At 45.7% G+C, this 12,813-nt stretch overlaps 1 protein-coding gene across 7 annotated transcripts in view; it reads left to right on the forward strand.

Moving 5' to 3' along the window:
- The window catches only part of sugt1 (SGT1 homolog, MIS12 kinetochore complex assembly cochaperone), a 227,496-nt gene that overhangs the window by 85,345 nt on the left and 129,338 nt on the right, over positions 1-12,813 (forward strand). For 6 of the 7 annotated variants that reach the window (XM_072476303.1, XM_072476298.1, XM_072476300.1 and 3 more), the window contains one exon: positions 3,385-3,404. In XM_072476303.1, coding sequence (XP_072332404.1) covers positions 3,385-3,404 — 20 coding nt within the window. The remainder of the gene's footprint in view (positions 1-3,384; positions 3,405-12,813) is intronic. The other variant, XM_072476299.1, reaches the window with a different exon arrangement.

Below are 12,813 nucleotides of genomic sequence, written 5' to 3' on the forward strand. Positions count from 1 at the left end.
GAAAAAGAAATATATATATATATATATATATATATATGTATACAAAGCCTCAAACGTCATTCCGAACATCACAAATTAAATGTTGAAAGTTTAAAGTTTTACAAAACCCAGCTCATAGCTCAGCTCCCCACAGTCAAAGCTCAAGGTCTTCATTCTCCCATCAGCTTATTGTCTTTCATCAAGTCCACCACGTCCTCCGGCAAGCCAAAGAATAATTCCCGACCCTCATAGGTCACCCATAGACGGGCCGGGTAAAGCAGTCCGATCTTTATTCCTTTTGCATATAGGGCTGACTTGACCTTGTTGGAATTTGCCGCCCTCTTTGCGAGTTCTGTTCCCAAGTCCTGGTACACCCGGATCTCCACATCTTCCCACATACACCGCCTCGTCTGCCTGGCTCATCTCATAATACGTTCCTTGTCTAGGAACCAAAGTAGTCGTACCACCATCGCCCTCAGGACTCATGCCCCTGGGGCTTACGCATAAGTGCCCTGTGGGCCCCAGTCCACCTCCAATGGCTTGGCGAACGAACCTTCCCCCATCAGCTTCTCCAGCATCTTCCCCACATACGCACCAGCATCCGATCCTTCTTTCCCCTCTAGCAGACACACGATCTGGATGTTCTGTCTCCGAGAACGGTTCTCCAGGTCCTCCACCTTCTCCAACAATCGCTTCTGGTAGTCCTGCAGCATCCCGATCTCCGCTGCCATGGAGGTAGACTGCTCCTCCAACTTCTGGATCGCCTGTCCCTGGGTTGTCAGTCTCTCCTCCATGCGGTTAACCACCGCCCTAATCGAGTCCACTGCCTGGGCCAGGTCCTCCGCACACTCTTTGCGTTATTGGGAGAATGTCTCATTCAAGAAGCTCACCAACTGGTCTGTCGACCACTTGAACTGGCGGCATCAAACCCCAGAATCAACCTCCGAATCAAATTCTGATTCCTCTTCCGATTTTTCCTGGGGCGCAGCTCCATAAACTAGGTCCCTCCTTCTGTTCCTTCTTCTACACCTTTACTTCATAAAATTCCTACAACAATCCGGCGTAAAAGCCACAAAAAGACCACCATGCGGGAGCTGCCAAATGTGCGACCTTTTACTCCATGGCCTCCACCGGAGTTCTGTATTCCCTTTTTACCAATATGCAAATAATGCATCTATGGATGTTCCATAGCAGACTCAAGTGAACGTTTCTGACCATGAACAAATCTGCAAAACATCCACTTATTCTAGATCTCTTTTCCATACCCATCCAATCATATTTATCAGTTTTAATATCAAAATACCTTTACCTTAAGAATAACTGCTTGATTGGAACTGTTTTTAAAATTCAAATATGCCATATCTTCCACACACGCCAAATCCACTGGGGTGATCAGGGAAGTTGAACTTCTTAATCGACATTCTGCTCTTCTACCATAATTAAAACTTTGTACCAGTTTACAACTCAGACCCTCGTTTCTTCCTATCTTAATTTTTGACATCCAGAAGTGAATACCAACCGAGAGTGATATAATTGTATCACTGGCTCTTTCTTGGTGTTTCTTGTATTTCACCCCTGACCCATTTAAACCATTGCATTTACATTTTCTTCATCATTTAATTGATTTTAATGGTTTAAATTTCTTCTGCATATTAAAAGATGTGTTATGCAATACTGTTGAGCTATTGTTTTTTCCGACGTCAACGGTTATCTATAACCAACAGTAGCAAAACCTCTCAAACGTGTATCACCGTATACTGTTGTTATGGGCCAGGGTTTAAAGAACCCCAAAGTGTATCATGAAGTTCACTTGACCCACAACTTTTAAAAGATCGTGGTATGGGGAGAACATGGCCCACTCTACAGATGTGGTATAGCAGAAATGGAAAAGTATTTTTGAAAGCAAAACTATGTTTATTCTGTGAACTCAAGTTAACCTTTTTAAACCATACAGTGACCATCTTAGCAACCATCAATTCAAATACAACCCCCAAAGGATACAACACTAAGTAATTCTTAAAGCTGTCCTTTTAACATCCATAAGACTTAAAAAAACAAAAGCTTTAAACAGAAGCACATCAGGTTAAAGTCACTACTGAGATCAGTTATTAGTTTTAAATCACCAAAGGATCGATTTACAGTTTTAAGATTACAGAGAGACTTATACACCTTCTGGCTGTGACTTCAGCTATTCAGCTGTGAAAACGAAACTAAAACACACCCTGTAGCAAATCAGCCTAAAACGAAAGTAAAAAGTTGACGGACAGCCCAGCTCCACCCACATTCTGACATCACTGATAAACACCCATTTCTTAAAGGTACATTTCTTAAACACCCATTTCTTAAAGGTACTCTCACATGACACTGGAATGCTGAACCCAATTCTGAAGCCTCAACATTTTAAATTTTTGTCTGGATATTTACATTTGGTTCAGCGCTGCTTTCAAATTTCATATTCCATGTAATAGCATTAATGCATGCTTGAGTGCGACAAGCCTGATTAATGTTCCAAGAAAACTCAACAACAGGCTAGACCCACAGTACCATTTAGTACTATTACATTCCTGGACTTCCAAAGAACCATGTGTTGGTGCAGCAATTTAATTTTTTTTTTAAACTTTGAGATCCATGCTCTCTGTTCTTCAACCTAACCCATTCTGTTGCTGTGAAATTCAAGGTACCCTTTTTGCAAAAGCTAACTTTCTTGATTCAAGGTTTAGATTTCAGAATTTATTTTACTACTTCAAAGATTTTTTCTGCTTGAATTCTTTTGCAAATTATTGTATTAACTGATGTGCATCAAACATGGGTGTACTCACCATCTGTTATCCAACCTTAGCATAACATTGGTAAATGTTTCAGAGTTGATTCCTTTCCTGACTCAGCTCTGCTATTTTCTCCCAAGAGATAATAGCAGAACTAAGAACATAGAACATACAGTGCAGAAGGAGGCCATTCGGCCCATTGAGTCTGCACCCACTTAAGCCCTCACTTCCACCCTATCCCCGTAACTCAATAACCCCTCCTAACCTTTTTGGACACTAAGGGCAATTTATCATGGCCAATCCACCTAACCTGCACGTCTTTGGACTGTGGGAGGAAACCGGAGCACCTGGGTGAAACCCATGCAGACATGGGTAGAACGTGCAGACTCCGCATAGTCACTGACCCAGTGGGGAATCGAACCTTGGACTCTGGTGCTGTGAAGCCACAGTGCTAGCCACTTGTGCTATGGTGCTGCCCCAAGGAGAAGAGAAGTTGAAACTAACTGGAGTAGTACTGTTATTCTTGTAAAATATATCTTTATTTTTAATGACTTTTGGATTAATATGTGATACTCATTTTTATTTTATCTTTTCTCTCCATTCCAACATTCCTTGGCACCTGGAAACCGATGTGCCACAGAAGGCTGCACCAAAAATAAAGTATGTTTACCAATATACGTTATTACAACAAACTATTTTAGTTGTTTGTAGAAATAAGACATCTCACTGAATAAATAACTACTCCATATATGGCACAGGTGACAAGTATCAAATGATTTGTTGAAATTGTGGTGCATTTATTTCTATTACGGTGATCTGAAGCCATTAGACACTATTATTATTCAACTTTTTGGTTAGATCTACTTTTGAATGATAATTGCAAATTATTTAATGTGCTGTAATGAATCGTTTAACTTGTTACTCGTGTTTGCTCTGCAGTCCTGTCCTGTTCGGATGTCTTAGCTTTGGACTTGGGCATCTTTTGAAGCTCAAATCCTTTAACTGTGTGTGAGCCATGACTGTCCATGTCAGCAGGTTATTCAACTGCGGGAAATAGTGTGGCAAATCGAGCAACGTCTTTATCTGGTCTATACACTTCCAGCAGAAATCACTGGCTTTTGACCAGGAGCACTGACCGTTTCCCCTCCCTAAACCAGTACCTTTGGATCAATTTGAACATTCCTTTTTTACCATAGAATTTACAGTGCAGAAGGAGGCCATTTGGCCCATCAAGTCTGCACCTGCTCTTGGAAAGAGCACACTACCCAAGGTCAACACCTCCACCCTATCCCCATAACCCAGTAACCCCACCCAACACTAAGGGCAATTTCGGACGCTAAGGGCAATTTAGCATGGCCAATCCACCTAACCTGCACATTTTTGGATGTGGGAAGAAACCGGAGCACCCGGAGGAAACGCACGCAGACACGGGAAGAACGTGCAGACTCCACACAGACAGTGACCCAAGCCGGAATCGAACCTGGGACCTGGAGCTGTGAAGCAATTGTGCTATCCACAATGCTACCGTGCTGTCCTTCTGCCTCTCTGGCTGATATATAATGTAGTCTAACTGCACCAGACAAGAGGTCATGTATGATGAATTTCTGGCCTATTTGGCACACCTAGTCAACGGTAAAGCATCAGGGGAACAACTTTCAGTTTCTTGAATTAGTAATCCCTTTCATGACCATCTGAGATTAATTTGCACTTATTTGAGATTTTAATTTGTTCTGATGTGTAAAAAATGTGTTAGATTTTTGTTTCTTTGTTCAATTTGTGGAACATTTTGTTGGCAATTACAGGCCAGTGAGTCTAACATCAGTGGTAAGGAAATTATTGGAAAAAATTCTGAGGGACAGAATTAATCTTAGTTTGTAGAGGTGGAGATTCATCAAGATTAGTTGGCATAGCTTTGTCAAAGGGAGATCATCTCTAACAAATTTGATTTAATTTTTTGAGGAGGTGACTAGGTGGATAGATGAGGGCAGCGTAGTTGATGTAATCGACATGGACTTCAGTAAGGCTTTTGATGGGCCGGCATGAGGGACTGATCAAGGAATTATGAGCCCATTTGGCAAATTGGATCCAAAATTGATTTTGGAGGCAGTGGGTGTTGATCGAAGGTTATTTTTGTAATTGGAAGCCTGTGTACAATGGTGCACCACAGGGATCTGTCCCCTGTCTCTTGCTGTTTGGAGTGCAAAATAATGACCTAGATGGGAATGTGGGTGGTATGATCAGTAGGTTTGCAGATGACAAACATTGGTGGTGTGGTAAATAGCGAGAAAGAAAACCTTGGATTATAGGACAATACAGATGGGCTGGTCAAATGGGCAGAGCTGTGGCAAATGGAATTTAACCTTGAAAAGTGTGAGCTGATGTGTTTTGGGAGAACTAAACGCATGAGGCAAGGGAATACACAATGCAGAGTAGGACACTAGGAAGTGCAGAGGACCTGAGTGACCTTGGGATGCATGTCCATAGGTCCTTGAAGGCAATAGGGAAGATGGATAAGGTGGTTAAGAAGGCACGTGGGATACTTGCCTTTATTACACAAGGCATAGAATATTAGAGGGGAGGTTATGATGAGTTGTATAACATGCTTGTTAGGCCACATCAAGAGTACTATGTGCAGTTCTGGTCGCTACACCATAGGAAGATTGTGATTGCACCAGAAAAGGTGCAGAGGAGATTCACCAGGATATTGTCTGGGCAGGAGCTTTCAGCTACAAAGGGAGGCTGGTTAGGCTGGGGCTTTTCTCCTTGGAGCAAAGATGACTGAGGGGGGCTCCGATGGATGTGTACAAAAATTTGAACGGCGTAGATAGGAAGAAACTTTTCCCCTGTGTTGAGGGGTCCATAACCGGGGGCATAGATTTAAGGGAATGGGCAGGAGATTTAGTGGGGATTTGAGGAAAAACCTGTTGGGAATCTGGAACTTGCTGCCTGAAAGGGTGGGAGAAGTGGGAATCCTCAACATTTAAGAAGCATTTAGATGAGTCGTTGGAATGTCATAGCATATAATCTGCTTGATTAGGGACAGTCAGCACGGATTTGTGAGGGGTAGGTCTTGCCTCACAAGTATTATTGAATTCTTAGAGGAGGTGACCAAGCATGTGGATGAAGGTAAAGCAGTGGATGTAGTGTACATGGATTTTAGTAAGGCATTTGATAAGGTTCCCCATGGTAGGCTTATGCAGAAAGTAAGGAGGCATGGGATAGTGGGAAATCTGGCCAGTTGGATAACGAACTGGCTAACCGATAGAAGTTAGAGAGTGGTAGTGGATGGCAGATATTTAGCCTGGAGCCCAGTTACCAGTGGCGTACCGCAGGGATCCGTTCTAGGTCCTTTGCTGTTTGTGATTTTCATTAATGACTTGGATGAGGGAGTTGAAGGGGGGGTCAGTAAATTTGCAGACGATACGAAGATTGGTGGAGTTGTGGATGGTGAGGAGGGCTGTTGTCGGCTGCAAAGAGACATAGGGATGCAGAGCTGGGCTGAGAGGTGGCAGATGGAGTTTAACCCTGAAAAATGTGAGGTTGTCCATTTTGAAAGGACAAATATGAATGCGGAATACAGGGTTAACGGTAGGGTTCCTGGCAATGTGGAGGAGCAATGTGGAGGAGCAGAGAGATCTTGGGGTCTATGTTCATAGATCTTTGAAAGTTGCCACTCAAATGGATAGAGCTGTGAAGGCCTGTGGTGTGCTAGCGTTCATTAGCAGAGGGATTGAATTTAAGAGCTGTGAAGTGATGATGCAGCTGTACAAAACCTTGGTAAGGCCACATTTGGAGTACTGTGTGCAGTTCTGATCGCCTCATTTTAGGAAGGATGTGGAAGCTTTGGAAAAGATGCAAAGGAGATTTACCAGGATGTTGCCAGGAATGGAGAGTAGGTCTTACGAGGAAAGGTTGAGGGTGCTAGGCTTTTCTCATTAGAACGGAGAAGGATGAGGGGAGACTTGATAGAGGTTTATAAGATGATCAGGGGAATAGATAGAGTAGACAGTCAGAGGCTTTTTCCCCGGGTAGAGCAAACCATTACAAGGGGACATAAATTTAAGGTGAATGGTAGAAGATATAGGGGGGATATCAGAGGTAGGTTCTTTACCCAGAGAGTAGTGGGGGCATGGAATGCACTGCCTGTGGAAGTAGTTGAGTCGGAAACATTAGGGACCTTCAAGCGACTATTGGATAGGTACATGGATTACGGTAGAATGATGGGGTGTAGATTAATTTGTACTTAATCTGGGACAAAAGTTCGGCACAACATCGTGGGCTGAAGGGCCTGTTCTGTATTTTCTATGTTATGGACCTAATATTGGAAAATGAGATTAGAATAGATAGGTGCTTGATGGTTGGCGTAGACATGATGGGCCGAAGGGTCTCTTTGTGCTGACTATCCTGATTTTTCGATATTTTAATTTTGGCAGTTGCTACATATTTAAGGGGTAAATATTTCTCAAGAATATAGTACATATGTAGAGTGCATGGATATGTTTCAATTTGTATAATGTTTGCAGAAAGATGTAATAAAGAACATAATTTTGTACATTTAGGATGATATTCATGACAATGTGGTGCAACGTTGGTAGGGAACCTGGGTTGTGCAGAAGAACCGAGTAAAGGATTTTGTGATGCATTGGTATGGTGATAAAGTGCTTGAATGTTGGGGATGCAAAAAAGTGCTGGGACTTCTAGTTAGATCAGGAGTGGGTCATTGATTCTCTCGCCTTGCCTGCCTTTCAGTTGCATTATGCCTGATCTGCATTTACATCCTCTTGGTTCCATTTCTCTTATCTGACAAAAATCTATTTTCCGTTTTGAAATTTTCAGTTAATCTAATCTCCATGCTTTTTGAAAGACTGAGGTGCTGTTCCTTGAGCTTATGTTGAACTTCATCGAGGTCCATGAACAATGATGGAAGTGGGTTGGGGAATTAAAATGACAGACGTGCTGGCTCTCCCTGAGCTACCATTCCATTAGTTCTCAATATTTAACTGCCCAACCTATCATACATCTTCTGGATGGTCATGTAAATAAAATATGCAGACATTCGTGTACCTAACACATTAGCAACCTCCTCAAACCCAGTTCAATTAAGTCAGTTAGATCTGACTTGCCAGTCGCAGATCTTTGCTGGTTCCCTGATGAATTCCTAGTTGTCCAAGTGCTCAGTCACGACCCTTGAAAGCAGATTTTAATAATTTCCCCAGAGCAGATGTTAGTCTTGCCGATGATTTGCAAGATTATCCGTCAAAAGCAACAACCTGCATTGTTATATCATGTTGCATTTGATCGAAGAGGTAGGTAAAAGGAAGATCTTAAAGGAAGGGAGGTATAGGGTGGCAATTCAGGACAGATGGAATATGCAGCTATAGACACCCTACCAAAGGCGTGTTGGAAATTGGGGGTGCATGCATGGAGAATCGAAGTACATAGATGCTGGAGAAGGTGACAAAGATATAGTGGGGCAAAGCTTTAAGAGATTTGAAAACCAGAATGACAATTATTTTAATATTGAGGCATTAGAGCCTGTACTTTTGAGACAAACACAAAGTAATCATTTAGCAAATCTGTGATGTCCTTATTTTTAATTGTGATATCACTTATATCTGTCTTTAAGGGGCCCATATTACTCTTACCCACTCACTTTCTCTTAATATACTTGTAAAAACTATTAATGTTGACTTCCAGTGGCGGTAATGTGCTGAGCGGTCACACATCAGGTGGCTCTCCTCCAGAACACTAGAAAAAAGCACTTTTAGTCGAATTTAGCCCGATAATTTGGACTCCTTTCACCTGAAAATTCAGACTCATTTCACCCATCAATAAAAATGGGAGAGAAGAGAAACAAAAACTGCTAGCAAATGGGACCTCGACAAGCCGCAGAGATGGCAGGAGCAGAGGGAAAAGCCAAGAGCAGCAGGTGGACAAGACGGTGGATCCACAAGGCGAGTGACCCCGGCCACCCCAGAGAGGGAGACAGACTACTCGAATAGCCCCCCCCACCCCCGGCGTGAAGATGGATGGAAGATGTACCTGACCAAGGAACTGTTGGTGATGAGGGAGGTAAAAAAGGTAGAGATCTAGGTGGCTGTGATGGTGGCATTGATCACCATGCAGACGCCGAGCGACGGTCTGGGGAAGAAGCTGGAAGCTCGAGGGATGACAATCCAGGAGCTTGAGAAGGTGTTGACAAACCAGAGCGACAAGAGATTTAAAGGTTGGTGTCGACGCAGGGGAACCTAAAGGGGAAGGTCGAGGACCAGGCGAACCAGTCCTGGCACCAGGATCATGGGTCTGCCAGAGCAGGTAGAGGTCAGGAACCCGGGCAGACTATGTGGCTCAGATGCTGGGCAACCTGGTCGGGAGGGACAGCTTCCCCAAACCGCCGGAGATTGACTGGGCACGCAGATTGCTCCGACCGAAGTCCAAAGCGGGGGAGCAGCCAAGGGCAATAATTTCAAACTGCATCGGTATCAGGAGTGGGAGAGGATCCTGCAGTGGGCAAGGCCGACAAAGGCGAGCAACAGGGAAGGACACTGAATCTGGGTTTACTTGGACATTGGGGCAAACCAAACAAAGCACAAGGCTGAATTGAACCAGGCAAAATCGGCCCTATATAAGAGCGGAGTTAAATTTGGAATGTTGTTCCCAGCCAGGCTCTGGGTCATGTTCTAAAATAAAAAACATTATTTCAATACCCCGGCGGAGGTGAACAAGTACCTGCGAACGAACTACCTGGGCAAGGGGCAGGTGAGACAGCGCTGAGGGCAAAACTGAGGAAGGAAATAGGGAGAAAGAAAAAGGAACTATGATGGACTTTTACCGTGTTTGCGCACTCTGCCACTCTGAACCAAAATGTTAAAACACAGGAAAGGGCAAGGGCAGCGGAACGCAGTATAGGTTGAAGAGGGAACAACAATCTAGCGGGCGTGGGAAAGGGGTAAGATCAATCCCGGGAGGGGGGCCACCACACTAGCGGGTAGAGCTAGCACAGGAAGTATAAAAATAAGGGGGGCCGCAGTGCACCTCCTGGCAGGGAGGGAGCAACAGATAGGGGGCCACGGGGACAGGGGTGGGGAGTATAAGGGGGGGGGGGGGTAGGGGAGGGGGGGGGGGTAGGCAGCAGAGGCGAAAAAGGGGAACACAAGGGAAAACGATAAGAAAGGGTTGGTTTTCAGATTGGCTTCAGCTGGTAAGGTGCAGGCTGAGTGAACAAGATGGTGCCGCAAGCAGCCACTTTGGAGGGTCCATGGGCAAACGTAAACCCCGGAGTGCAGGGGCGTACACAAGAGTTGGCGGCCATGTTGGGTGCCCCCTGGATAAAGGGAAACCCCGGAGCTCAGGGGCTCGGCCTCATAGAGAGAATGGTGACCATGGCCATTTTGGACAGGCCCCTAACAAAGGGAAGTGCAGGGGTGTGTCCATCAGGTAAGTATGGTTGATCCCGAAAGAACAAAGAACAATACAGCACAGGAACAGGCCCTTCGGCCCTCCAAGCCTTTACCGGTCATGATACCACCCTTGGCCAAAACCCTCAGCACTTCCTATTATCCTATCCCTCTTTACCCATCCTATGCATGTATTTGTCGAGATGCCTTTTGAACGCCGTTAATGTGAAAAATGAAATTAAATGAAAATCGCTTATTGTTACAAATAGGCTTCAAATGAAATTACTGTGAAAAGCCCCTAGTCGCCACATTCCGGCGCCTGTTCGGGGAGGCTGTTACTGGAATCTAACCGTGCTGCTGGCTTGCTTTGGTCTGCTTTCAAAGCCAGCGATTTAGCCCTGTGCTAAACAGCCCCTGTATCTGCTTCCATACCTCTCCTGGTAGCGTGTTCCACGCATTCACCAAGGGGGGGTGACAGAAATCCCCCACCAGGATTATCACCTGGAATGTCATGGGATTTAACGACCAGTGCGAAGAACCAGAATATTGACCTATTTGAGAAGTTTGAAAGCTAACATAGTCTTTCCCCAAGCGACGCGCCTGAGGGAGAAGGACCGATTGCGGGTAAGGAAGGGCTGGGTCCGTCAGACGTACCACTCCTATTATGGAACAGACTTACCACTCATATTATGGAATGAAGTCTAGGGGGGTTGCTATCCTGATCAGCAAGAGGACAGCGATTACGGCGACAAAGGCGGTTACGGACCCAGGGGGATGGTACGTCATGGTCAGCGGTGTCCAAGACTGGGCACGGTGGTCTTGGTAAATGTGTACGCGCCCAACTGGGAAAAAACAGATTTCATAAAGAAGACCATGGTGGAAATCCACACACTGACTGATCATGGGGCAGGACTTCAACTGTGTCCATCAAACCCCAGAACAGGGAAAAAGACAGGCATGGCTAGAAACTGGGAACATTCATGGAACAGATGAGGGATGGGGACCCATGGTGGTGCCTATACCCTGGTGAGAAGGAATTCTCGTTCTTCTCACCAGTGCACAAGATGTACACCCGAATTGACCTTTTGCAGTGGGTCAATCGGTGCTTCCAGAAATCAGGTGAATTAAGGAGCAGCGCTCTGAAAGCTAGTGATTTGAAACAAACCTGTTGGACTTTAACTTGGTGTTGTAAGACTTCTTACTGTGCCTACCGCAGTCCAGCGCTGGCATCTCCACATCATGGCTTCCAGAAATAGTCAGCGGAATAGTCCGTGATAATCATCTCCGACCACGCTCCACATTGCATGGATGTGAGATTGGAGACTGCCCGTAAACACTGTGCACTGAGGTTGGACACTGACCACTTGACCGATGAGGTCTTCTGATAGAAAACATCACAGACCATAGGTGAGTACATCACTCACAACCATAACGGGGAAATCTCGCCTTCCACGTTCCACGTACAAGGCACGTAGAGACTGGGCAGGAAGGGCGACCAGGCAGCAACTGATCGACTCCATCCTGGAGGTTGACAGAAAATACTACGAGACCCTGAGAGACCTTCTGGCAGAGAGGAATAAGCTACAAATGGACTTTAACCTTCTATCCACCAGGAAGGCAATGCACCATCTCTGCCAGACACAGAGGACCTTTTATGAGCACGGAGAAAAGCCTAGCTGCCTGTTGGCTCACCATCTGAGAAAGCCGACAGCCACAAGGGAGATAGCACAGGTGAAAGATAGCAGAGGCGAACTCGTAGCCGAACCAAAAAAGGTCAACCAAGCGTTAGAGGCCTTCAACTGGGGACTGTACACCTGAGTCCCCCAACAGGGACTCTGGGATGGAATGGTTCCTCGATGGACTGGACATGCCAGTTGTGGGGGACAATAGACTGAGGGAGCTGGAAGCACCAATAGGACTGGAAGAGACCATGGGGATCATCAGCTCCATGCAGGCGGGGAAACTGGGACTCGATGGGTTCCTGGCGGTCTTCTATAAAAGATTTGCACCGACCCTGGCCCAGCACCTACAGGAGATGCTTGCAGTTTCGCTAACGAGGGGCACCCTGCCTCCAACGCTAACGCAGGCCACTATATCACTATTACCCAAGAAAGACAAAGACTGGACAGAATGCGGATCATATAGACCCATTTCACTGCTCAACATAGACATGAAAATCCTGACCAAGAGACAGGAGAACTGCGTACCAGAGGTGGTCGCAAAGGATCAAACAGGCTTTGTCAAGGGTAGACAAAACTTGCGAACATTAGACAGCTGCTGAATGCGATACTGACCCCATCCGGAGGCAGAACACCAGAGGTGATCATCTCCCTGGACCCAGGAAAGGCCTTCAACAGCGTCGAGTGGAAGTACCTCATGGAGGTACCGGAGCGGATTGGGCTTGGGACGGGGTTCACCTTGTGGGTGAAACTCCTGTACAACGCCCCTTAGGCGAGTGTTCGGACCAACACCACCAGCTCTGAATACCTCCAGTTGCACACAGGCACCAGGCAGGGACGCCCGCTGTCCCTGCACCTGTTCTCTCTGGCAATCGAACCCCTGGCCATCGCTCTGCGAAATGTGAGAGACTGGAAGGGCATCCGAAGAGGAGGCAGGGAGCACAGAGTCTCACTATGCGGATGACCTGCTCCTCTACATCTTGGACCAGCAGA

The sequence above is a fragment of the Scyliorhinus torazame genome, chromosome 15 (assembly GCF_047496885.1).
Source record: "Scyliorhinus torazame isolate Kashiwa2021f chromosome 15, sScyTor2.1, whole genome shotgun sequence".
In the NCBI taxonomy this organism is placed as follows: Eukaryota; Metazoa; Chordata; class Chondrichthyes; order Carcharhiniformes; family Scyliorhinidae; genus Scyliorhinus; species Scyliorhinus torazame.